Source organism: Sceloporus occidentalis, unplaced genomic scaffold, assembly GCF_023333645.1.
Source record: "Sceloporus occidentalis isolate IW3139 unplaced genomic scaffold, rSceOcc1.0.p SCAF_331, whole genome shotgun sequence".
Taxonomy (NCBI): Eukaryota; Metazoa; Chordata; class Lepidosauria; order Squamata; family Phrynosomatidae; genus Sceloporus; species Sceloporus occidentalis.
The window spans coordinates 535,828-562,455 of record NW_028317311.1 but is presented as its reverse complement, the minus strand read 5'-3'; the positions used below and the strand labels follow the sequence as shown (position 1 = coordinate 562,455).

Below are 26,628 nucleotides of genomic sequence, written 5' to 3'. Positions count from 1 at the left end.
GAACAGACGATGTGGGCCCTGCTAGACAGTTATACATTTAACCCTTCCAAGTGCAAAAGACCTAAATAAAAACTAAATGGCTATAAATATAGCAGTAAAATCCGTTGCATTAAAGTTTATGGAGCAATTAGTGAGCTGGGCTTAGTTTCACAGAATTAAAAGAGCTCACTACTTTTAAAAGAATTACTATGATAAATAATAAAAAAAAATTAAAAAAAAAGCACAAAATATCAGCTATAAAATTTGGAGAGTGAGGATAAAAGCTGCGCAGGCACACCGAGACACCGAACCTACTCAGAAATAAGAAGGGTGTAGATCTAAATAGAGGCTTTAAGCAATACTTGATTAGGGTATTACATACTGCCCCCTGCTGGCGGAAATCAAGATGACGGCTTTAGAATGTCCCTGTTTTCAGTGTGTGTGTGTGTGTACACACACACACACACATTATATACATATATACACACACTAAAATAAAATAAAAAAAAACAGACACTATTGACATGTCCTTTTCTTAAAAGATTAATAAAAAATATTCCTTTACTGTAACCCCACCACGCTGCAAGTAAGCATTGATCAAGTAAATCACACACAAAAAAAAAAATAAATTTGTAATTTGTGTTAATATTTATTTCAAAATATATTTAAATATAGTGCAACCAAAAAAAAAAGACTAATATTAGTTGACAAATAACACTATCAATCAGAATTTCCTGGTCCATAAGGGGTAAACACGATGCAAACATACATACCCACCTTTGAGCTGAGCAATGATTTAAGAGACATAAAAGCTACCAAAAAGTGGTTTTAGGAAAGGGAGTTTCTAGGTATTAGGATCACCCCCTTTTAAAACAGTTTTAGTAACGACACATCAGCGGTGTGCAATCTCTAAAAGGCAAGGGGTCCACGTACGGACAGACCTAAGCAGCCACCTATATATAAATAGGCCCGAGTTAAAAGTATACGAAAAATACCACTTTATTAATAGAATTTATATTTTTATTTGACACTCATAAAATGCGGGGTTATAGTGCTAAAAATAAAAAAGGAGATTTAAAGTGCTTCAAAACTACCCTTAGAGTTTTGCTAAAGGGGTAAATACAGCCACTGTATGCCATATAAAAACCCTAGGAAAAAGAGCATTATGGACACTTTTTTGTAACACCCCCCCCCCCCCAAATAAAGCATTAAAATATATTTAAAAATATACAGGGGGGGACAAAGATAAAGAAAACGATTTTTTTTCTCTAACCATATTTCTCCAGCATTTTATCCCACCAAACGAAAAAATAAAAGAAAAACAAACACTCTATATGTCCATAAGAGTCAAAATAATAAAATATTTCACCCCCTTTAAAATAGTTAAGGCAAGAAGTGCGATCCAAGCAACAGAACGGAAAACAATATCTTCGCTAAGTAAGACCTACGCGTCCGTAGCCCCGCCACCCCAACGGTTAGGCAAGACATTTAACGGAACATGACACACGTTGTCCGCCGTCCTCCATCTTTATGCAGGGCATCGTCCAGACTTCCAGCAGTGGATTTGGCATGGCGGCTTAAAGTGATTGTGCCCCAAGTTTACGGTTTTGTCCAAAAACGTTACAAGAGTATATGAGCCTTATGGTCATCTAGAGAGATGGAGGTGAGGGTGATGATGCAGTCTGTCCAGAAGTTCTTCATCAGTTGGCTCTTCCAAATCCTCCCTAGAAGCATGATTAAAAAAAAATGATTAAATTGGAACATTTAAAAGAACAAAATGATGAAGCAGAGAAGCAATACCAGCACCAAGATCAGAATTATTCTCATTTCACCCATCCATTTAAACGAGCAGCTAAGGGCTTTGTAATATATATATATATATTATGGCCAACCTGCCTGACACATCAAGACAAAGATGTTATAACATGGGATAGAAAACAAGGGGTTAAATGTGTTTATTTACTGGAATTTGAATAATGGCGTTTTTAAGAACGTACGGAGACGTCTCACCTGAACATGAGCTGGACCGTCATGTGATACTCCACTTGCTCGGGTCGGTTGCTACGATCCCATTTGTGAATAAAATTCTGAACAGGTAAAAAAAAATAAATATATATATATATATATATTTTTTTTTTATTATTTAAAGTTAAAAAGCAAATACATCTTAAACCAAATTTTTTTTTTTTATCCTTAAAACGGACATTACGGTCAGGCACACAGACGTGTTTGGTGGAATTCTGAAAAAGAATAAATAACTAGAATCCCGCTTAGACAAAAGAAGGCTTTTCGAGTTAAATCTATATGCGATATCATACGCGACAGCACCGTCTTACCTCTAAAATCAGAGCAACAAACAGATTGACCCAAATTACGCAGGAAACCAACCACCACGACACAAAGTAAAGCTTCGACCACCTGCAAGTAAACAAGGGGGATACAAATTCAGCGGTGACACCGCAAGACATGCGCAACCCTATCCAATTCACATATGTAAAAGGTGCTTGCCGCTCAAGAGCCGTTACGCGAGGCATATTAATGTAGATGTCACCTCCTCATTTTATCTTCAAGGTGCACCGCCATATTCTAACCCCTGCACCCCATCATCGCATGTCAACATAGCTACCCGAACCTCCCAACCCATCGGTTTATTGATGCCCAAACAATTTCCCCATTTAATTCTCTTAACGCTATAACAGGGGCGTCCAACCTGCGGACCTCCAGCTGCTGCAGGACTACATCTCCCATCCTCCTCAGCCAGCCCGTTAGCTGAAAGAGCATTATGGGAGATGTAGTCCTGCAGCAGCTGGAGGTCCGCAGGTTGGACGCCCCTGTTATAGCGTTAAGAGAATTAAATGGGGAAATTGTTTGGGCATCAATAAACCGATGGGTTGGGAGGGCCGCAGGTTGGACGCCCCTGCCCTATAATAACGTTTACGGTTCTGTGAAGATAGAACACTTACGGTGTTGTGTATCTGGAGAAGGCATCTAGAAAGACCTGCCAGTTATTCACCACCATTACATCCCACAGGGTCACGAGAGCCGCCTGAAACAGATATCAAGATTTTAACCAAAATAAAAAATAAAAAAGGCTGCCCGGCGCCCTAACAGAGCACTCAAGAACATAGTACTTACGGCAAAATCATCAAAGTTGTTTGGCCAGTATTCCAGTTGCTCGAAGGTTCCGCACTGGAGAGTCTCGTTACGTTCGGTTCTGTTGGTGGGAATACTGAGGACAGAATCGAGACGCTCATTTAGAATCACCGGCCACGACAGACAACGAGCCGTCAAGAAGAGCAGATGATGAAAGGTAAAATACCCACCTTGAGTTCCCTGGAGTCGGTAACACACCTCGGAAAAGGTCTATGCCGATTATCGCAAAGACATAATACACAACCTGCGGAGGGAGAGAACGGCGATTCCTGGAGTTTATACACAATACGATCTGCTCATCAAATAAGGGTCCGCCGGACCGCACTCCGTTCTACGCAACAATCCAAGAACCAAAACCTTAGATGAACCCAAGTCTTAAAACCGATGGGGCATGATGGCCGGGTTGAGTTTAACCACACTGGTCATTAGCAGCCACCGCATGGAGAAACTTGGGGACTTAAAATAAGGGCATCCAAGAACAGCAGCTGATCTCCTACAAACATATCACACTTGGCTTGTGTTTCGTAGCTCTGATTGGCAACTATGACCAACAACCATATGTTACAATATAACTCCAATTATCTTCATCAGGAGGACAGGAGTCACAATGGTCCACAGTTGTTATCCTAAGATCAGCTAGGTCCAGCTCATGGTGGATCCGGGACCATCAACTTCAGATGGCCCTTCTCAGAATCATCCTGCGGAAATTCCCATTTCTAACCGTTCTAAACCAACATGACACATTTTATTGTTTTACCACCAAAATTCCGGCAAACGCCCGTAAATTTTTCACTAGGTCCACCAGCGTGCCGGCCACCAGAGCCATGACCTAAAAGAAAAAAATAAGTTAAAAGTTGTTTATTTACAGAACGCATATATAAAATAAACAATAATAAATGATAAATAATAAAAAAAGGCCACCAAGGCTCTCTCTGATACATGCCTTCATATTTGGGATAATCCTGAGGAATCGGAAGACTATGAACATGTTGACAAGCCGGACCATCTCCCAGAGGGACAGCACTCCCTCCATATCAGGCCTCCTAAAATATACAGGCATTAAAAACGTGGGATAAATCCTCAGGAGGACTTAAAGCGGGAAGTATCACTGCAAAATAAATATTCCCTATACAATAACGGAGGTCAGCACTGAATACATTTCAATAAACTCCCTCTATCATTATATATATTACATACACAGCCATTCAAAAGTTTGGGGTCACGTATAAACGTCCTTGTCTGGTGTTTTGTTTTTGTTTTTAAGAAAGGATAATTCTGTCCGCTAAAATAACATGAAATTGATCAGAAATAAAACGCAGATGTGGCTATTGTTGTAAATGGCTATTTTAACAGAATATTTTCAAAGGCCTAAAGAGGCCTTTTAAAATCACACCCATCACTCCTGTGAGCCAATGGCCCTTTATCACTCCCATCACTCCTGTGAGCCAATGGCCCTTTATCACGCCCATCACTCCTGTGAGCCAATGGCCCATACATACATACATACTCCCTATTAGAAATTTAATTTGCTGAAACTTACCAGCCGGGATGAGGAAACCTGTATAACGCGAAGGTGGCAACCTCCAAGACCTTAAAAGATGAAATAAAATAAATAAATAGGGAAATAGAAATGGTGTTGGGAGAATACAAACCTTAAATGTTTAGAAACAGAGATATACATCGTATGAACACGTACCAGTAGAATTATCGTGAGCAGTCCATCATATATGTTGCTTGGGTAGGAAATGTAGCGCTTAAACCCCAGGGAAAATATTTTCAGCCCCATTTCCAGTACGTAGTACAAAATGAAAAAGCAATTGATGGCCTTGGGGGGAAATTAAGAAATAAAATATATATTATATACATAATATAAAAAGATTTAATGACATGACTAAAACATAACGTATCCTGATACACATATTGAATCGAAATACTCACTCCTAAGGAGAAATCATCTCGCTCGCTTCCAGGCTTCTCTGCGTCAATCATCAGGATGACCTGGGTATCAAAAAAAAAGGACGTTTCCTTAATACAAGTAAATGGCTTTCTTACAATTAAAATACCTTCATGAATATAAAATTTGAATTACAATTAAATCTAATTTCTTTTTAAAGGTATGTACAAAATTGTTACAGAAGGGGCAGAAAGCAATGAGGTTTTGTGCCAAACCACTTAAGTGGCCAACAGGCAAAGGTGACTTCCATAATCCGTGCCACTTACACCGATGTCACCATCACCATGGTTACGGGTAAATTGACAAAAGAACACGGCGGTGTTAATGCGTTCACTTACACAAATCGAGAGAAGATTGGCCAGAGCCACGATATTTCCCAGGTAGTCAAAGTAACGATGGCTGCCGATTATTTGTGCAACTTGCAGAATCCGGGATTCGTAATAAGGCTGCGGCGGGTGCTGAAAGTAACCATGCAAAATATTATAGGACATACGATGTATCTTAAGCGCTTTCCTTCACTCCCAACCACTGGTAATGACTGTAAAAAACAAAAAACAAAACAAAAAACAAAAAACAAAAAAAAACAACCTCATCAATGTGTGTATTACCTGCCTGACAGGGTCCTTGTCGAGCTCGTCGAATAGTTTCTGGAAGCGTTCAGCTGATATTACGCCGTCTGAGTAAGATTTGACTTTCTGATATTAAAGATACAGAAATATAGTCAGAGCGGTGTCCATGGTAAACAAAACGGAATTACACCCTAACTGGATGCTTTCTGTGCTCCGCTCATGGGTCTCCATATTGTCCCCTATGGTGAACGTTGCATGCCATCATCGAAAACATGGTTAAGGCACTATATTTGAACGTTACCGGCGAAAGGGCTAACAGAAGGCCAAGATGGGGCTAACAGAAGGCCAAGCTGGGGCTAACGTCCCATGTTTCTCAGCCGGTAAAGTTGAGCCACCTGTCCCTCTAACTTTGTATGAACCATTGGTTTCTACAAAGGAATAACTCGCTTCCTCATACTCAATATATCCACCTTACCTCGGTAATAGCTATTTTGCAGTAACCGTCCATCTTCACTTTCTCCAAAACACTTAAAAAGGTCTCGTTATCAACCCAAGCCCTACAGAGAAAACAAGCAGACGGCGATGAGAGCGAGCAAGCAGATTCTTCAAACAGCGTGGACGCAGGATTCACTTAAGTCAAAGTTAGCATGAGTTTTCCTCCAAAGAGATACTTCTAGGGTACAGATCATCATTTTTGTTATTCAAGAAAACTCAGGCGAAGTCGTCAAACATAATTAAGAGGGATCCTCATCACGCTGGACCTGGCTACTCCTGTGTTGTTTTTTTTGTACCCAATACTTCTTATGAAAATAAAAAACGTAAAGGATTTCTAGGCCGGCGGGATAACGTACGTTTGATCGGAAGGCCGGTTCATAGTTTCTCGTTGGAAAGAGAGCACTTCAAAGGCAGCCCGGATTCCTAGTCTTCTCCTAAGCAGAGACGCTTGCACCGATTTCTGAGAAGGGGGGGGGGAATGTAAATCAATTTACCGTATTTGCTCGATTATAAAACGACCCCCCAAAATCTGAATATTAATTAATGAAAAAAAAGAAAAAGCCTGAATATAAGACGACCCTATAGGAAAAAAGTTTTACCAGTAAATGGTTATTCATGTAAACTATGTAAACAATTGTTTGTTAATAAAAGCTACGATTGAGAAAAATATTTTGTTTTTGTTTTTATTTCCTTTTTTTTTTTTTCCAACCTGCCCCCCCAGTTATGCACATCGCCCCCCAGGCTTGCCCCAGAAATGCCTTATACCCCATATATGCCACTGTGCCCCATGATTTGCCTTTTAACCCTCTAAATGCCACTGTGCCCCATGATATGCCTTCTAACCCTCTATATGCCACTGTGCCTCCAGAAATACATTATACCCCTATATGCCACTCTGGCATTTAGGGGGTTAAAAGGCATATTATGGGGCAGAGTGGCATATAGGGAGGTAAAAGGCATTTCAAGAGGCAGAGTGGCATTAAAGGGGTTAAAAGGCATTTCACTGGCACTCTGCCTCCAGAAATGCCTTACACCCCCCATTTAACACTCCCTCCCCCTCCCTCACCGGTGCTTCTGAGTTGGGGGGGGGGCGCATAACACAGGAGGATCCAGGTCCCCTGCATCTGAGCCCCCGGTGCTTAGTCCGGGCAGCATGTAGAGCTCCCCCAAATCGCGTAGCGCTCTACATGCAGCCCGGCATAAGCACCGGGGACTCAGAAGCACCGGTAAGTTGGAGGGGGGGCGCATAACATAGGAGGATCCAGATCCCCCGCAGCGATAGTCTCATAGTCAGACCTATTTGAGGTCTGATTATAAGACGAGGGGTATTTTTCAGAGCATTTGCTCTGGAAAAAACCTCGTCTTATAATCGAGCAAATACAGTAATAATTAACAGCACAAGCCAACGTTTCCACCACTCTTTTCTACTGAATTGAAGGAAAAAAACAAAAAACAAAACAAAAAAAAAACAACCCACACACACACACACACACTTACCATGAGATATCCTCGGAACTGATTGTATATAATAGCCGTCAGTAAGTTCATCAAGATCAGGCTTCCTTTGATAGAAAAAGAACATAAAGAAAAAAGGCAACTCAAAAGAAGCTTGTGAGATGGTAGAAGATACACTTTTTTTTTTTTTTGGGAGCACAACATGCTTAGTTTTTGCCAATGCATGGGAATGGCTATAAAACCCGACATTAAATCCTATAACACTGGGTTTCATACAACCAAAGAGTCACCAAAGCAGTGACCTAATAGATTGTAAGCTCACAAGAGCAGGGAGCTCTTCTCCTCCCGTATAAGTCCATCTCCATCAGGCTCGTGTTACTGTTAAGTTTAAGTTCTCCCTTCGTCGTAATAAACATAGAAATATTAAACATAGAAAGTGACGCCAATCTAATCTAGTCTGCCCAACTAATAAAGCTTCCCGGTCGATAACGGAATTTAAATCGCTATAAATAAAAAAGGAAGAACCTGAAACAATTGTCAACGTGTCAAATACTAGAAGAAGTTTTTTTTTTGTAAGTTCTCTGGCTGATCCGTGTGCTTTCATTAATATACAGTTTCTGACGTATACTTAGCCGAGCAGTATCAAATAATTAGTATATTCAGGTTTTTTTTATATAAAAAAAATAAAATTAATTAAAATTGTCTGCAATACCCGTGCTATTGTAACCACCCAGACTTGTAACATATCTATACGCCATATATTAATTTTGACAGCCATAAGATTTAAAATTGCCTTAATAAAAAATAAGACTAAATCCCCCCCACTCCCGGTTCTGCGCGGCCCGGACAGGTAATGCTATGGGCTCAGCAGGGTACGGTTTCCTATTACAGCAACGCCATCCGTGAATGTTGGTGAATTACACACCGTAAGCAGCTCAAAAGCAAACTTACCGATAACCGTGAAGATAACGAAGAAGATGGAATACGCTCGGTTTATAGAATAAGCAGGAAGCATAACTACGGAAAGAAAGAGGGGAAACATTAAAAAAGGTCAATGAAACAGCCAAATAAATGAATGCCTGCCATAGAAAGAAAGAAAAAAACAAAACAAAAAAAAAAAAACCAGGAGCTCAGTTTGAAGATCGACAAAATTAAAATGTATTCAAACAAGAAATCTAATAAAATTATTAGCTTTTACTTATATAGCGCCAACAATAAGCTGTGATCCATACTGTGCCGGTATTACGGTTCTTTATAAGGAGAAAACATACGTCCTAAATGAAGAGTTATATTTTGGTATCCCGAGTATCCGACTGGAATTCCAAAAAAACAAATAAAATATATATATAAAAAAAAACATTTAATTTTTTGTGCCCACAATACAGAAAAGAAGAAAAAAATAAAAAAAAAAATCCCTCACCATCAGGGTTGTTTGCCGTTGTTAGTAATACCAGGAGTGATGTCAGCGAGTCAGGCAAGTTACGGAAATATCTCTGCCATTCCATATCCACCTTAGAATCCTGCGATGGAGTCGGAAAAGGGATTAATTAAAGCGAACTGAACACCCTATGGAGTCACACGGAGCTTAAGGTCTGAATGTCTTAAGAAGCAAAGTGAAGCTGTAGACTACTAATAATTCTCATCGCCAACATCTAAAAAGGTTGGAGACCCAGACAATAATCCAATACTTGCTTTGCACACACATTACCGTACAAAAGTTTGGGGTCACTCGACTGTTTTCATGGAAAACAAGGACATTTCTGGCCATGACATAATTGCAAAAGGATTTCAAACGATCAATTAGCCTTTTAAACTTAAACTTGGATCAGCGAACACAACGTGCCATTGGAACACAGGAGTGATAAAGGGCCATTGGAACACAGGAGTGATGGGAGTGGTAAATGGCCATTGGAACCCAGGAGTGATGGGAGTGATAAAGGGCCATTGGAACCCAGGAGTGATGGGAGTGGTAAAGGGCCTCTGTACGCCTATGAAGAGATTCTATTTAAAAAAATAGTTTTCAGCTACAATAGTCATTTACAACATTAACCCCGTCTGCGCTGGATTTCTGATCTATTTCATGTGATTTTAATAGACAAAATTTGCTTTTTCTTTCAAAAACAAGCAAATTTCAAAGTGACCCCAAACTTTTAAATGATAACGATCATGAGTTCTGTGATATTTAAGAACGCCGATTATATGTTACGAGACCAGTAAACAGGTCCAGCTTTACAGGGCATCTACCAACCCGGCCCACGTACTACACTCTAGGGGGTCAAATCAAGCAATGGCGGGTGTTCCAGGTTGGTTCATAGTTTACGGTTCCAGAGGACTGAACCTAGGGCATAACGGAAATGGGTCGTTACCTTGGTAACAGAAAACTAATTAATTTACAAAAAAAAAAAAAAAAAAAAGGGAGCTTGTTTTATGCAGACGATGACAGGCGATAAACATGCCGGTGAGGTTTACGAGGCGTTAGTCCCATTTTACGAGGTTACCTTTGCGTGAGCGAACAGCAGCATTCCAAACATTGTAAAGAGGCAGAGGTGCAGAGCCAGCAGCAGCATCACGCTATCAGAAGACAAACACGCGTGTTAGAGAACGCCACACGGATCATACACGTTTACATATAAAACCCACTTACTCAGGAGAAAAAGTGACGCCCGATACTTCTTCCTCTGAGAGGAAAACACATTTATGTTCACCGTTTCTTCATATGTGAACCCAATACACAATGAAATGGATCAGAAATCCAGCATAGACGGGGTTAATGCTGCAAATTATATTTGCCCTCAATAAAATATAGGCAAAAAAAAATGTCTGCTATTTGGCCGTCAAGCAGTGGCGGTCCTGGATCTGGCCCTCCGCAATGCGCCCCCCCCCTCAATACAGTAATACCATTCTTCACGCTACATGCCAAACGTGATTACAGTCAATATATAAACCTGTGTGTGCATGCGCCAATTACCCCCCCCCCTCCCCGCGGAATGACTCTGCGCCCCTACCTGGCCATTTCAGGTAGCGTTCGTTTTATGCATTTTAGAGTTTTTTTCATTAATGAAGAATTCTGTAACAGGAAGAAAGGCCGTAGAAGTCTCCGGATTCGTATTCCCTGCAAAAGGAAAAGAAAATATTATCCGATAAGACTTTATTACCATAGGGTTGGGGCAAATACCCCCCCTTCCAGTGGGACAGTAACCAATTAAGCTTTAAATATATCCTTTTTGGGGTCCATGGGTGGCAGGATCTTGGGGCAAAAAACAAAAAAAAAAAAATTGCTGTAATAACACCTATAAAAAAAATTAATCTGGAACACGTCGGGAAAGAGGCTTACAAGCTCGCAAACACAAGTCAACGATCCATTCACAGCTACACGAGAAACTTATCCCCCCCCCCCCCGCCGGTTACCTCTTCGCACATGAAGCACAGAGACACCGTCCAGTCGGCGACCGAGACACTCAGAGCGACGATGTAGCTCAGCAGCCACTTGTTCTTCACAAACTCCTTCCAACCCACCAGATAGCTCTGCGGGAAAAGCGGACAGAGACGCGGTTTATACGACGGGCTTAGACAAAAAGAAAACTCAGGAAAACAGAAGCAGGCAGGAGAACACGAAACGCAGCCCTAGAAACAAGAAGATTCAGAACGTGAGGCGCAGACGATCCAAACAGAAGACGGACAGAGCAGAAATATTATGTTTCAGCCAAAACAGCCTTCATCAGGGCAAGCGTATCTCTGTAAGCCCTGATAAAGGCCGTTTGGGCTAAAACGTCAGCATGGTCACATTTAGAGGAGGCAGTTCGTCCAATACAAGCCAGCCCCCTACTTCAGCCAGGGGCCTAACTAGAAACAGGGCCCCGGTGTAAAATTTGCCCAGGGCCCCCTCCCGCAAACGTGTCCCACAGTGCCAGTTTTATCACCAGTTTGCCAGTGCCAGCCTTGTTCCCAAACAGCCTGTCTGTGCCATCTTATCCTCAAACAGCCCGTCTGTGCCATCCATCCCCAGCTCTCTACACTCTCTGTGCCACGAACTGCAGCCCCCCAATACCGGCCCTCATAGAAACCTTGTCTTATTATTTAAAGATATGTATCGCTCACAACACAAAATCACCAACTGAAAGTCTTCCTATATGATCACAGCAGCGTAAAAATAGAAATGAGTCAGATCCAGGCTGTGTGACGCTCAGAATCTGCCCCTTCACCCCGAGGTTGGGGCAAAATCCCTGAGACTCCGGGGCAAACCCTGAAAGCTCCCCGGTATGTATATATTTGTGTGATAGTTAAGAGGTTTCAGAGTCCCTTTAAATGCATGAATGACGACACATTCATGCGCGCGCACTCATTTTATATATTACGATATATACACTCGGTTATGAATCAGAAGGCGACTGGAAGCCTCGGAATTATTATTATCACCTTCACCGAGACGTCGGCGACAAATATAAGAAACGTTACGAATTCCACGCTCTCGGTCGCACCGCAAGGAGGTTCCCAGGGAGCTTTACGATAACGGACGTCGGACGTGATAGACAGCGACGAAGGTTTTTCCACAAAAGCCAGCGCCAGGTTCACACATATCGTCACGTTCAGAAACCTGCGACAAAAACAGACAATTAAACCCTTTTAGTGGTTTCCTAAAGCATAGAAACTGAAATTCATGGCAAATCAGCCCCATTCGGCCCCCCCATCTACTCATCTACCCTTTTCTCCTGCTGTAAAGACTCAAACCTTGTCCTAGATTCAGGAGCCATATGCCGATCCCATGCATGTTTAATACCCTCACTATATTAGCCTCTACCATCTCTGCTGGGAAGCTGTTTCACTTATCTACCACCCGCTAAATAATTTAAAACGGCCTTGCCACCGTGTTAGACCCTCGTGAGAGCCCACACAAGCTAGCATTGGACTGCTTTACATACCCCGTACCCCACTTACATCACAGATAAAATAACCTCTCACCATTGGCAGACGTCGGAGTAATACCAGCGATACAGGCAGAGAGACGTCGGATCCACGCGATGGTCTATGGATCGATACTGGAAGAAAAACACAAACAAGGCAACTTATAGAAGTATGTATATGACCCATACACTGTCCGGGGCATCTTGTCTTTAGCATGGCTCCCAACAGTCCCACTTTGCATAGGACAGTCCTGATTTTGCCACTCTAGCCCGTTTTCACCCAGACAGAGGTAGCGCTCGGTGGGGCAGCGGGATTTGAGACTGCAGTCCCGCGGACCCCCGCAATTTTATTCTCCGGTGTCCCGGATTTGCTGAAAAGACCGCAAATCAGCTGCAACATGTGCAGTCATGTGACTCGCGTCTGACATCGCTGGGGGATTCCCACGTCCCCTTTAAGGAGAGGACATCGCAGGGAGGGAACGCCAAAAAAATATCATGTATTCATGAAAACATTAAGTCACGCAAATAACTCAGAGACAGCAGAGCGAGACAGAAAGCTGGAAGGACTCCTAACCCCAGAGGTGCAGCGCTTCATAGAAACAAAATAAATATTCAGCGCTTCCTCCTCGTCGCAGGTAGAGAGCTGGGAGGAAACATCCACGTCTTCAAAAAGACGGCTACCATATATCTGGTACGCGGCTTAGCCTTACCGGAGCTGTCCAACTACAATCCCTATCATGCTCTGCCAGTGATGCCCGGCGCAGAATGCCAGCTTAACCACCTGAGAACAAAATCCACTCTCCCTATGGCTAAAGTGCAGCTTACCTACTCAACTCCCATCATCCTTAGTCACCCAAAATACCTGTGAGTTGCTGTATAATACACTTTACAAGCAAAGCCACACTCACCTGGATGGCGTCTTCAATAAAGACTACCGCCTGCTTCACGTAAAGCTCGCCGGTTTCACCTGCGTTGCATAAAAAGTAGCAGTTTATCAATCACATCACAGTAAGCCATCAGCCGGCGACGCCCCTCGCGACACATCGTTTAACAGGGAAGAGCCACGAATTTCAACACAAAGTCCTGCTGCTTCTGGCCAACGAACCCCACGGCACAGGGGCAATTACGTCACTCTGTGGCACCTTAACCCTCTATAAAGCACCATAATTATGGGTTAACCAGCTAATCAGTGTCCTTACCATGACCTTAATCTTCTCCTACAGAACTACAACTCTCAAGATGCCCAGCAAGTCACCGGCCCATTCTCTCTTCTTTTATCCATGCTGGCTGGGCATAATACGAGTTGTACTCCCACAACTGCTGGAACGCTACCCTTCTACACACTAGAATGCAACTTCCAAGCAAGTCATAGGCCCACTGCTTTTCTTTTTAGGGTGCTGGCTGAGCATTATAGGAGTTGTAGTCCTACAACAGATGTATTTATAAAGTAGGTTTTTTTTTTTTAGGGTCCCACCGTGTTTGGGGGGCTCGGGGGCCCCTTGCTCCAAGCTGCAGCATCCCGAAGAGCCCGTGGATGAGTAGGAGCAAGTCCTGGTTTTTGGGAGCCTCTCGTGAGGTCCGAAGTCCGGATTAGCGCACCAGCTCCTCTCCAGAGGGGTTATTAAAGGATCCGACTCCATCAGTGGGTGGGAGACAGGGGCAGTTCCTCTGCAGGCGAGTTCTGGGATACCCTCTGAGTCCTAACGCTGACCCCAGAGCTTGCACTTCACACACACTGAGCCGGGATCCCTCACTCTCAGCGCATCCCCTCCCCGCTGGAACACGGAACTCCCCGATCGCGCACTGCCTGCTGGGACGTGTAGTTCCAATTTATCTCCAGTCAGAGCGTTGGCTACCGGTATGTGAGGGACTCTGGACTACATTTCCCAGCAGGCTCGGCAACAACTCAAAAGTCTACTTTTCTATGAAAAATAAATATGTCTTATTTATGCCGAGAAGCGCACAGTCCAGAAGTGTTGACACTGAGAGATTGTGGTCCTGGAATTTTCTGTATTGTAATTCTAATTCTAGACTAAACAGATTTTAAGCAACAAAACACTTTATTATTATTATTTAAACTTATTTTAGTTTTTATTTTTAAAACAAGCTAATTATTGTATTGATATAAAGGCATCTTATTTATTCTACAATATTTGTTAAAATATAGTTCAGAATATTTAATAAAACTAAAGAGTATCACAGCCCGTGATAACCCCGTGGCAGCAATCACACGGCGGGTCATTGTTTTGCCAAAAATTGTGTTAGTAGCCTTTATTATATTATGTGCCAAGTTCTAAATATATTTATAGTGCTTGCCCCCTCCCTGGGCACATCAGACCCTTAGCCCCAGCCCCCCCCCCCCCCCCCAGCGAGCCACCAAAGGGTATATTTTTTTAGGAAGAAGGAAAAAAACACATTTAGAACATTTCCTTTAATTATTGCAGCGTCAACATTTTTTTTTATCATACTTTTTCTGAATGGTACATTATGGTGAATTATTTTATTAAATTGTATTATCATCCCTTTCCGATAAATGCCGGATAAACCTGAGTGCTTATCGCCAATACCTGACACAACGATATACGTAGCATATCCTACAGTAAAGACACTGCCGAATTTAACACTTTTATAACCAAACGCAGGATTAGAAACTTCATTTGTAGAACTACTGAATACCCGAACCCAGAAACAACTCTTCTGTCTGAAAATATTTGCCAGGAACAGGTAATTGTCACGTGACACCAAAACAATGGCCGATGGGTTAATGGCGTAGAAAATAGTTTCTGTATCGCTTTATGTAGCTCGACGTTGGGGGCTGGCTGGTCCGGGGGGACAATCAGCAAAATTGCAGGTCCAAAATTCTTCAACCAGAGGTAGTCAGACGTGGAGCCGCCCACTCAGTGAGGTGTCCATATATACGGACACGGTAAGGGGCGTGAGGAGGTGAGGTAGACAGAAGGTGTGATGATATGCGATGAAGTAGGTGTGATGAGCTACCCCTGAGTAGGTTTTAGTATAAGCGTGGCCGTAGGGCTAATCAACTGTACCTGCCCCCCTGGGCCAGAAGGTGTCAGCCTTCCCTATCAGAGAAAAATACTATTCACATACACGTTCTAGAAGTAGCGATATTGTCTGTTTTCTGTTTTTGTTGTTCTTTTTGTAAATAATAATTTTGCTTAACAATTATTTTAGGAATTTCCTGCTTCGATTTGGAGATCTTCGCTACGGTTCTTGTAGAATTCTTAAATTAATGGTCAATCCAATTCTTCAAAAGCTTTATCCTTCACGTTTCCTTCTAGATGAGTCACCTGGAACCAAAACAAAATAGTTTGTAAAAAAAAAAAAAAATAACAAACAAAAAAAACATATAAAAATAAAATAATTTTACTACTATTGTTATCAGCTTTAATTACATGGTGCCAACAGATTCTGTAGTGCAGTACAAGGGGGTAATGTAGAAGGTGTGAAGGAAACTGCTCTCAAGAGCTTACAATCTGACAGATTGCGCATGTATAAAATGCACCCCAGGGGGGCACCTACAAAAATGGCAGATACGTACCTCCTTATCTATGCAGCGGAACTGCCAAGCCCACCCCGCGTTGTAGAGGAAAGGTCGTAGGTCAAATCGGTTATCATCGGTGCCGTAGCTCTCTGCGTGATAGGCAGGGGTGAGGGTCGTCATTTTGTGCCGATTGATGGAATACAGCCTAAAAAAATACTTTACTTTTTCTCCAACCTGTAAAAAAACAAGATACATATCTCCATAACCTTAAATGTTTGCTTTTATTTAAAAAATTGGACACTTCTAAATTTCAAGGTCAGTAAAGAATCCATTAGAATGATCATTTTTAACATATTTATAAATGTATTAATTATTAAATGTATTGATCTAAAACATCAATTCCTAAGAATCTCTGAAAACGAGGCCAGACACCCCACTCCATGAAACTGATGAAAACGAAGCAAAAAGCTACGAACTTTCAGTCGAAGTACACGGGGGGAGGGGACGTCGCCGGAAGCTCCGCCATTTTGGCGGAAGTTCGCTGGGAGGTTACGGGAGATGCGGGCGAAGAAAGACGGGAGAAGAAAGAAGAGAGAGAAGAAAGGAGAAGTTGCAAAGCGCGGAAGCAGAAGTGGTCGGCAGAGAAGGTAGGGAGACATTGTGAATGAATAAAAAATTGAGTGAGTGAGTGAGTCTGAGAGAGTGTGTGAGTAAATGTGGGCACCGTACAACAAATTTAATTCCCGGATTTAAAAAGGCCTCTCATTTTTGTCTGAAACAAACACCCAGGAAATGCAATTTGTTTGGAAAAAGAACCAAAAAAAAAAAAACTGTCTACAATATAATAGCCAATATATTCCTATGGGGGTCAAACTTGTTCAGGTTTGTCTGCAAGTGTGCGGGCTCGCAGAAAAAAAACAACTTATAATAATAAAAACAACAATTACACTGATTTGCACAACTCCCAGCCAATCATTATACAAAGATATATTACATACTAAATAGTTAATACTAAATAACCAAACATATATTACACTCCAGCAGCTGCCCCGCGACAGTTAGTCGATGTTAATAAAATGTCCATTCGTTTATTACCTCTCTCGGCGAGATTGTCCTCCACATGAGTAAAAGTTTACAGAACATGCTGTAAGGTCCCATCTTTGCCACCTTTCTCAGTCTTCCGTAAACCGACAGCTCGTCGTAAGTCATTCCCATGTCAACCTGCAGAGAGACGCAATAAGTCACACTTTTTTGTGATGATGATTCCAATGTCTTCACATCTAAAACCAAGCAGTTTAAATGGAGCAAACGTAAGTAACAGTATCTCCAGGGGTTTACGCCAACTGTGTGAGCAGCCCGTGGAGGGAACACAGAATGGATCCATTGCTCGAGAGTGCTAGGTACATCTTATACTACAATTTTAAAGCACCTTGTACTTTCAGAAGGCCAGACACGTGTACCTCCTCTTCTTCTAGCCGTGTTCGGTTGTTTCCATTGGCTTGGAAACCTTGAGATTGTAACATGGTTACATGTATTAGAAAACACATTGATGGGGTTCCATTCTATTACCTCATCGTTCTGAGACACTTTCCCGTTAACGAGTGGTTCTAGTTCTGCCGTGGCTGGAGCAGACAGGACCCTATAAAACAGCGGAACTTCATTTAATGCATTAATCCGTGTACGGCTTCCAAGACATATATGAATAAACGAACACCGATTCCCAAAATCCAGCTTTGGCTCTCCAAAATTACGCCGACTGCCTCCTAATATTATCACATGCAGGCTTTTTGGTTAATGGAGGAAGAAGGCCTGTGTCAGGTAGGTCCTTTCATTTTCAGGTGTTAAAGTACCTGGCCCGGACTGGCCATTTGGTACGTTGGGGCAAATGCCCAATGGACTGGTGGCCAACAGCGCCATATGCCGCTGGGTGGATATGCCCGGCCACATGCATAAAACCTTGGTTACCCACAGAGTACGTAAATGTGCATTCTTCTATAATAGGGGCATCGGGGGCATTAGATTGCCCCTTTAAGGCAAATATCCTTACAATTATTTAATATTACTTCTAACCTCTTCAGGCTATCAGGACCCTTATAATGGATTCCAACTCACTTTGTAAGCGCCGAGAGCTGGAATTTGTCAGCTGAATATTGAATGAAGTCCCTCAGGTCCGTCTTGCTGACACCACCGATAGGATTAATGTCAGCACTTGAGCAGTCATATTTCGTAAAGTATCCTCGAAGGCTGAAATAATAATAATAATAATCAGAATAATCACTTAAATCGTTACATGACATTCCCTTTGCATGCATATGTTTTTGTTATAAGGAGGGTGCCGTTGACTTCATCCCCGTATAAGGGAACATCATACCTGCGATGGGCTGCTGCTTACGCATTCTAAGCATTACAAGCCTATGTTGTAAAATACGCAATGTCTGCAGTCTTATTCCGTTTATCTTCTCTTTTATTTCAGAGGCACAAAGTAGAACGTTGTCCAGGAATTCTGAAGACAAATGCGATTCTATACACATTACATTCAAACGTTTGGGGACACTTAGCTGTTTTTATGGAAAATTAGGACATTTCTGGCTGTAACATATTCGCAAAAGGGCTTTCTAACGATCAATTAGCCTTTTAAACTTATACTTGGATCAGTGAACACAACGTGCCATTGGAACACAGGAGTGATGGGAGTGATAAAGGGCCATTGGAACACAGGAGTGATCGGAGTGATAAAGGGCCATTGGAACACAGGAGTGATGGGAGTGATAAAGGGCCATTGGAACACAGGAGTGATCGGAGTGATAAAGGGCCATTGGAACACAGGAGTGATGGGAGTGATAAAGGGCCATTGGAACACAGGAGTGATGGGAGTGATAAAGGGCCTCTGTACGCCTATGAAGAGATTCCATAAAAATCAGCTGTTTCCAGCTACAATAGTCATTTGTAACATTAACCCCATCTGCCCTGGATTTCTGATCCATTTCATGGGATTTTAATGGACAAAATGTGCTTTTGTTCAAAAACAAGGACATTTCTAAGTGACCCCAAACTTTTGAACGTATGTCTTCAGAATTAAGTGATAAAAGCCTGCTTATTCTGTGATGAGTATATCAGAAAGTGTACATTTTTTGCTGTTACAAAGGAAAGTTGGATCATAGTGAGATATTTTTGCTATAGAATTTAACCATTTCAATGCCAAGAGGGTAGGCACAGGCATGCTTTTGAAATTTCAGCTTGCGCTGTTGTTGGCATTTCATTCGCTATAAGAGGGTGAACCCTTCTAGCGCTGGAAGGGCTAAATCTTTCGTTACCATAGAAGAATTTGAAATATTAACGCAGTCTTTATCTAAAAATAGCAAAATATAAACCAAAGAATATATTTACGACCTTTCATCAACGTTAGCCGTTCCGAGAACCAGAAGCCCTCCTGGCAAGCCACGAGTCCAAAGAGTAAGCTGGGCAAACAAGTAGGCGGTCACCATGCGTACGCGGGCCTGTATAACGCAGCGGCGTGTGAGCAAAACATACACTTTCAAGCCTTACTTATACCTGCGCATTTTGTATAAGTTTCAATTATTCTTTCAATCATTGTCTTTAGTACAATGTGTGGATAAAGTGGAAAATAATTCCGTTTGTGACATCATCACATAGAATCCTACATAAATATACCATTACTGTAAGGAACAGGTGTGTGAGGGCAAATCAATAAAAATGTGTATATATTTGAATGTCCAGACAATTCATGATTCGAATGACCTCACCTGCAAGTTCTGGAGCGCCAAATTCTCCCGTACGCTGCCCCCGTGAGCCCGGAATCTGGGGATTTTTCCAGTCACTGCGCTAAATATCCCCAAGATTGCCTTAACGGCGGTATCTATGTTAGGTGTTAGGTGGTAGCTAAAAAGAAAAATGCACAAAAAAAACCTATTTAACATTTCATACCTAATGAAAACGGATATGAAATTAAATGCAATAAAAAAATTACTTCAAAGTGAAATAAACAAAACAATAAATATATATATACATATATATGTGTGTGTGTAAAACACAAGAATTTAAGATATTTATTTACTGGTGTAGTTCCAGATAACAGGGAAACTGCTCATAATAACAATGTTAACCTATTTTAGAAATAAACTGCTGGGGGTTAGAGTCAGGTAACTGCAGACTTGCAAGCCTGTCATTTCTGAAATATGTTTATAATGTTTTTATACCAATCAGTTTAGTTTCAGGTTAATGATTTCTCCTGGGACTGTTCTCTCCTACAAGACAGATCTCATTCCCGTACCTCCCTATCTGTTCTGCCAGCAGCCGGGCTACGTCGTTGGTGTCTTTGGATGAATTCTCTGTAGCCAGGTAACATGTCGTCAAGATGCGATTACAGAATTCCCGAGGAAGCGCCGGCTTGTATTTTTCATCGTTTACAATCTGACGGACATCACTCAACACTTCCTGATCTGGAAAGAAGAAACGTTAGCTTGATAATGTAAGGATTCAGTCTAGTTTTATAGAAGTTATAATTTCTGTAACAAAAGTAACTGCCGATAATTTCAAGGGAGAGCGCCGCAGAACAAATAATATAATATATATATATTTTTTATTATTTAAGTCCGACCGGGTGATTAAGACCAGGCCATTCCATTGCTTCCCATAGACAGTAATGTCAGATAAGGAGTCGGGGGGGGGGGGGTTGTCTAGTAGATCGGGCTCAGATAACAGATACAAATGGCTAATATGCAGCTCTCTTAAAACATTATGAAAAAAACTAGAACCGTTTATAAAAATATATATATATATTTGTTGTTTGTTTTAAAAAAATAATTTTAAAGGTAATCCAATGCTGGGGACCTGCAAATTGACAGGGATTTCCACGTTATCCTTAAGAGCCGAAACCCTCCAGAATGTTTGAATAGTGTATCTCTAAGCAAAATACGTTAATCAATATGGTAAAGCCTCTGGGATTGGGAACTATTATAAAGTATCCACTGAACTGATCATAAATAAGTATTTAGTTTTTTTCTACTTACTTCCCTCGTCCACAGCTTCGCAAACCAGGCAGCACATGGAATACACGATAGAGGCCACTGCGGAGCTATCAGCCCCACCACTAAGGGGCAGCAGAAATCCGGACTGAAATTAATCCAGAACAAAAAAAAAAAAAAAAAAAATAGCGCTAGGCACGTGTAACTCCATGAAACCTCCACAATCATATTAAAAAAAGTGCAGAAACGACAATAAAAGTGATTTTACTGACATATAAAAAATGTATATACTATGTATACGTGTGCTTTGAGGCTGCACCACACCATGATTGGGCTGGAATATCCTCTTTACAGAAGCAGATTGTTCAATTCATAATAAACTGCACATCACCCTAACATGAGATGTTCCATCATAAGTAACAACGTAACAGCCAGTGTCAAGACCAATAAACCACGAGGATTCTACCGATTCTGTATTACCTGTTTACTACGTCGTAAGTAATCCCAAAGCCAGCAAGCAGGTCCCAGGCTGTAACAGAAAGAGATCCCCGCGATACATTATTTTGTGCACTTTGGGGTGTTTTCATGGGAATTGAACATTTTGTGTCCCTGATATTTTTACTTATGAACGGCCAAACTTTGGGCTAAACCAGTGAGACAATATGAAGTATGCTGCCCCATGTTAACAAAGTCATCTTCATATAAACAACCGATTTAATGAATACAACCAATGGGGGTTATATATTGAGAGAGTCAAAATTTTCTAAATGTGGAGTAGTTACTATGGAAACCAATGGACTTCTCCGCTGGTCCGTGATTTATATGTAACCCTTATTGAGTATATAACACCCCAGGCTAGAAGAATAGAGCTCCACACCTGATTTCTTCCGCCGGACTATGATATTTCCACTGGATCGGGTTAGAAGTGAGCGTGAAAACATCTTCAAAGTGCGAGAGTGAAAAATCCGCTTGTACTCTGTGATATGGGGTCACTCTGCTCGCCTGCACCAAATTATAAAGCGCCAATGAATACACCTTTATATAAAGCAGCATTTTGTGTTTCCAACGTGAAACAGACAAAATCAGACATGCAAAAATAATGTTCATGATGCATAGAAGAATTTGGCCAATACAGGTTACAGTTGTTTAAACAAAAATGTCAAGTATCTCTCGATTACAATTTCTGGCCAAATCACATCAAAATATGGCGTGTGTCCTCACCGAAATGCACCGAGATGAAATGTGAGCTCTGTACGTTCGAACGTCTTCCAAGTCTAATGTTGCCGTGAGAACTTCCTAAAAGATATTGCAAGCTGTGAGTTTTGGTTACCTTTTACCTCTTCACACAAATATATCTCAAGCTTCAGCATTCTGCCAATGAGACGTAGACCTAGATAGCATCATTAAGTAAATATAAGGGTTCTCCTGAAGACCCAAAACCATCTTACCACATCATTTAGCGAAAACTGGGATCCTTGCGCGACGATGTCTCCGTTGAGCGATATCATGGAACAGCCGTCAAAGTACAGACGGTCACTATCGCATCCTCGTAGGTTGGATAGAAGATAAATCCCTCCGTTCTGCAACACATAACATTCTATTTATCTCCGTTCTAGAATATCAACAACCAAATCCACCCAGTGACCCATGTGTAGGATACATGTATCAATGTTTCGATTGTTTAATGGTCTTTGCTTGTTCTCTCCCACGTCTGGCAGTAGATATATTTTTGGTTCGTATTGTCTCGCCCCCAGTTTTGGAATTGGCAAGCTATCCAGATGTCCTTTGGGATGAGGTGACATTGAAAGTCATCTGCTATGCTTGCAGGGATACACAGCCAGGTAGGAATAATATTCATTAACCATTGTCTACAGGGAAAGGAAGACGTTGAAGTACCTTAGCTGTGGTGGACCTGACCAGATCCACCCGTAGGTGGGCTTTCCTCAGTTCATGGTGACTGCCGGAGGAGTTGGTGAATATCTCGACGCCATCCAACCCCATATCAATGTGAGGGCTACAGAAAGGCAGAGAGCAAATATATCATGAAAAGCTGGAAAATATGAAACTCAAACAAAAACTAGCCCAGTGGGGTGAAGGTTAAAGATCATTCGGGCACAATGTGGTCTATTCACTGTAGCAAGAAATGAAATGGTGGCTGCATTGATGGGGCCAAGATACGGCGGAACAATTAAGGAAGCATTGAATGCTGCATTAGTAACATTCTTCCTGGTACTCTTGAGTGCCCCAACCCTTCCCAGAAATAATTCTATAATGATCAAAAATGTTACCACATTCATATTTTTTCTGCAGGAACACAACTACCATGTGACACAGAAGCAGGCACTGATTGGTTATTGCCAAAGAAGCAGAAACAGTTTCTGTGTCATTTTATACAAGTACACATTTAAGGCAAAGCATAAAAGGGCAGCGTTGATACGGTGTATCTGTTCAGCATAGCAGAGAGTGTGATTGATATTGGAACAGGACCTCAACTATGAGAATTCATGACAAATAGATTTCTTTCTGCTCTTACCTGTTTGGTGACCACAGTTCTTCACAGATTTCTGTCCCTATGCACGTGTCTTTTGTTGCTAAAACCGCGTCCCCGAAAGGAACAGTGTCCTGAAGAGGAAATGATGAACGAATGAATGATGGTACAGACAATAGCACATGTTTCAATTCTGATTGAGAGCCTCAGTGGTCAGGAGCATCTGCCCCACAACTGGTGTAGTATAGTGATGCATCAATAGAAAGCATCCTGCTTGAAGACAGGTGCAGGAGTGTGAAGTCCCCCAGGACTCCTTATAATATTTTTTTTGTTATCATACAGGTGAAAATATAAAAGTAATAATTATAATAAGAAGAAGTAATAATAATAATAATTCACTAACCTGCCCAGAGATTCTTTGGATAGTTCTAGGAAGGAAATGGTCCTCTACTTCTCTGTAACACATACAAATAAATTAATATTTCTGCTGTATGATAGTGATGATTATTTGGATATTTTCTTTTGAAAAAAATAAAGTATATATACTGCATATATATATATATATATATATATATATATATATAATTAGTGATGTGTATCCACAGCACAGTGTTTCCAGTGATCTGAAACTGGTAACGCAATTGGAAATATTCTCCCACCTTGGTTTGTTCCATGGCGTGAACCAACGCAGCTCTCTGTAGTTTCCACCATTGGCCATAACCATTTTTGGCCGAATCAGAAGGATTTTCCTGAAAAATATATATAATAACCCTTTTATGATTGACAGCCAGTATATAGATAGAACACCACTAATGTCACTGCTCAACACAGCCTCCATAGACTTCATTAAAAGGCGTTGCACACCTTTAAGACACAGCGTGATATGACGTACGTATCACTGAAATCCGTAAACCGTTAAAAGAGTTCATCCAAAATACATTAGGTTCCCTCTGCCTCATACAGCTCATTCTGCCAAGGCTTCCCAGTGATGGGATTTCAGAATTAAAATGAAACAATAACCTACTTGTTGAGAAATATCACTCGGCAGTTGTAACGAACATTTTTGTGAATTACCGGCCTGAAAAGGACAAAAAAACAAAACAAAATAAATGTTATAAAAGTTGCACACGAGCAAATAGTAGAGGTGAATGTGCTAACCAGCACCGACTGACTATATTATTAAATAATAATTAATATTAAAGATAATATTATTATTAAGGGAGAAATATTTTAAACAGTAGCAGAAGAATACTAAAATGTGTATAACAGGGTGGGGGGGGGGAATTCCCTTTTAGCTCTGAAAGTCACCCCTTTTGGCTTCAGCTCCCTGTAAAGGGTTAAACAGGCAAGGCACTTGGGTTGGAAGGCCAGGTTTTTATTCTTAGCTTAGTAATGTTGTATTGGTCGGGGCTCACCTCTTATTGGGTGTTCTGACGGGACACCCGACCTCTTTTATAGCCCATAATCTAAAATAAAGCTGCCATGATGCTTAGGTTGATTAACCCCCCCCCCCCCGGTGGTCGGTATAGATATTTCACACTCACATGCCTACATCACAGATAATGTCAGTAGTAAGAGGAGACTCCAGGAGCTCGGCCAAAACTTGAAATGAATGCAGTACGGTATCAGACTCGTAGAAGTGATCCGCACACCCATATCCGCTAAAGACGACAAAGACAAAAAGAAGTGAAGCATTCCAACATTAGTTTTGGACTGAGACACGAAATGGGATGAGGATGAGGGATCATGGGGTGACCATGTCATCATTCATTTTAGGGTCAAACTAGAGCAAAATGTATTTATTCGCCAGTGGCTGAACTTTTATCATTCCAGCCTTATTTTCACAGGGAATCGATCCACAGAACCCCATGGAACTTTATATCCCAGGTTCTTGATTAATGATAGACAACCTGCTTCTGCTCCTGATGAACTACAATTCCTATGACGCTCATGGGAGTAGTAGTTCTATAGCTGGAAAGACAAAATATCTATTCCTGCCCCTTTATCTAGTCAAATTTGACAAATATAATATTATTTAAATATTTCAGAAAATTTACTGGAGAAAAACTTACCAGATTTCTAGTTCTGGACCAAGTCGGTACCGGGCACCTTTCTGCTTTGCAATCTTTATACCTAGAAGAAAAAGAAAAAAAAAAAGAGTTTCTTAAAAATACATGTAATTTTAATTTATCCATTCTCGCTAAACTACAGGTAATGCGCGCTCTAATTTGTTCTCACTAAACAGATGTGTCGCGGAATCCTCCTACAATCACGTATTTAAAGGGCCACAATCATCCCCGTGTGCTTCTAACAAGCCTTCTTCGAAATGCCGCCTTAAATAAGTAAAGCGTTCTTGATAAACCTGGACCCAACTCTCTAAAATTTGCTGTAAAATTAGATTTGGTTACTTTTGTGATCATCGCAACATCGTCTAGAAACGGGAACGTCAGATTCTTTAATATGCCGTGGATTAAAAATCTAATCTCACTCAGGCGACCAAAAACGCTCCACTGCCAGCAATTAGTTGAAAGGAATTAATGCTCTTTGGAATAATTGCATGAATGAATGAACGAATGAATGAATCAATCAATCAATCTTGAATTTCAGGACACCCTCCACGCCAGATCACACCTCCACGCAGGGTTAGGCAAATTCTGGAGCTTCTGCTGCAGCGCACTATAACTCCTATCACTCTTAACCGGTCAATAGATGGCTGGGAGTGAAGCAAGCTGAATGCCACCGCAGCTCAACTGCCAGAGATCGTCTTTCCCTGCCTCCAAAATGAGATTCATATATAGCCGCTGCTGGCCTATAGTTGCATTAACCCTGTGAATGCTGGAGACCTAGTACTTGGTGAAAGGGCAATACATATTTACATATTAAGAGGGGGCTACACACACACATATATATATATATATATATATATATATATATATATATGAATATATTATATATATATATATAATCCTATATTATATACTATATAATAATAATATATAAATATATCATATAATACATTATAGCACACTGGAGACACAGAGGCTTTTAAACTGTCCACTTACTTTGTAATATTCTCTTTAAGTTTCCTTCGAAATCCAGAGCCCACTGGTTCAAGGAACAGGTCGCCAGAGTCACCTTCCTACCCAT

The 26,628-nt window shown here is 41.3% G+C and overlaps 2 protein-coding genes across 2 annotated transcripts; both read right to left on the bottom strand.

Moving 5' to 3' along the window:
* Positions 1-1,624: 1,624 nt before the first annotated feature.
* On the bottom strand, positions 1,625-14,146 carry LOC149274435 (two pore channel protein 2-like). Its single transcript, XM_089505534.1, has 25 exons — positions 13,981-14,146; positions 13,415-13,473; positions 12,565-12,641; positions 12,022-12,199; positions 11,014-11,130; positions 10,611-10,717; positions 10,104-10,176; positions 9,026-9,125; positions 8,553-8,622; positions 7,648-7,708; positions 6,507-6,610; positions 6,131-6,212; positions 5,695-5,781; positions 5,425-5,544; positions 5,071-5,130; positions 4,829-4,957; positions 4,673-4,722; positions 4,076-4,175; positions 3,890-3,961; positions 3,303-3,376; positions 3,115-3,208; positions 2,943-3,025; positions 2,316-2,397; positions 1,990-2,066; positions 1,625-1,703 (listed from the first exon to the last, which is right to left on the bottom strand). The coding sequence occupies exons 1-25, from the start codon at positions 14,144-14,146 to the stop codon at positions 1,625-1,627; spliced, it is 2,301 nt and encodes a 766-aa protein (XP_089361660.1).
* A 1,614-nt stretch (positions 14,147-15,760) lies between these two features.
* Positions 15,761-26,628, bottom strand: LOC149274434 (glutamine-dependent NAD(+) synthetase-like). The gene is made up of 21 exons (XM_089505533.1): positions 26,544-26,628; positions 25,554-25,614; positions 25,026-25,142; positions 24,506-24,559; positions 24,141-24,230; positions 23,885-23,936; positions 23,527-23,615; positions 22,890-23,007; positions 22,442-22,573; positions 22,215-22,289; positions 21,871-21,995; positions 21,474-21,522; positions 21,039-21,141; positions 20,300-20,468; positions 19,773-19,908; positions 19,399-19,505; positions 18,121-18,252; positions 17,578-17,647; positions 17,104-17,229; positions 16,066-16,242; positions 15,761-15,814 (listed from the first exon to the last, which is right to left on the bottom strand). Exons 1-21 carry the CDS (start codon positions 26,626-26,628, stop codon positions 15,761-15,763), a joined length of 2,121 nt encoding a protein of 706 aa, XP_089361659.1.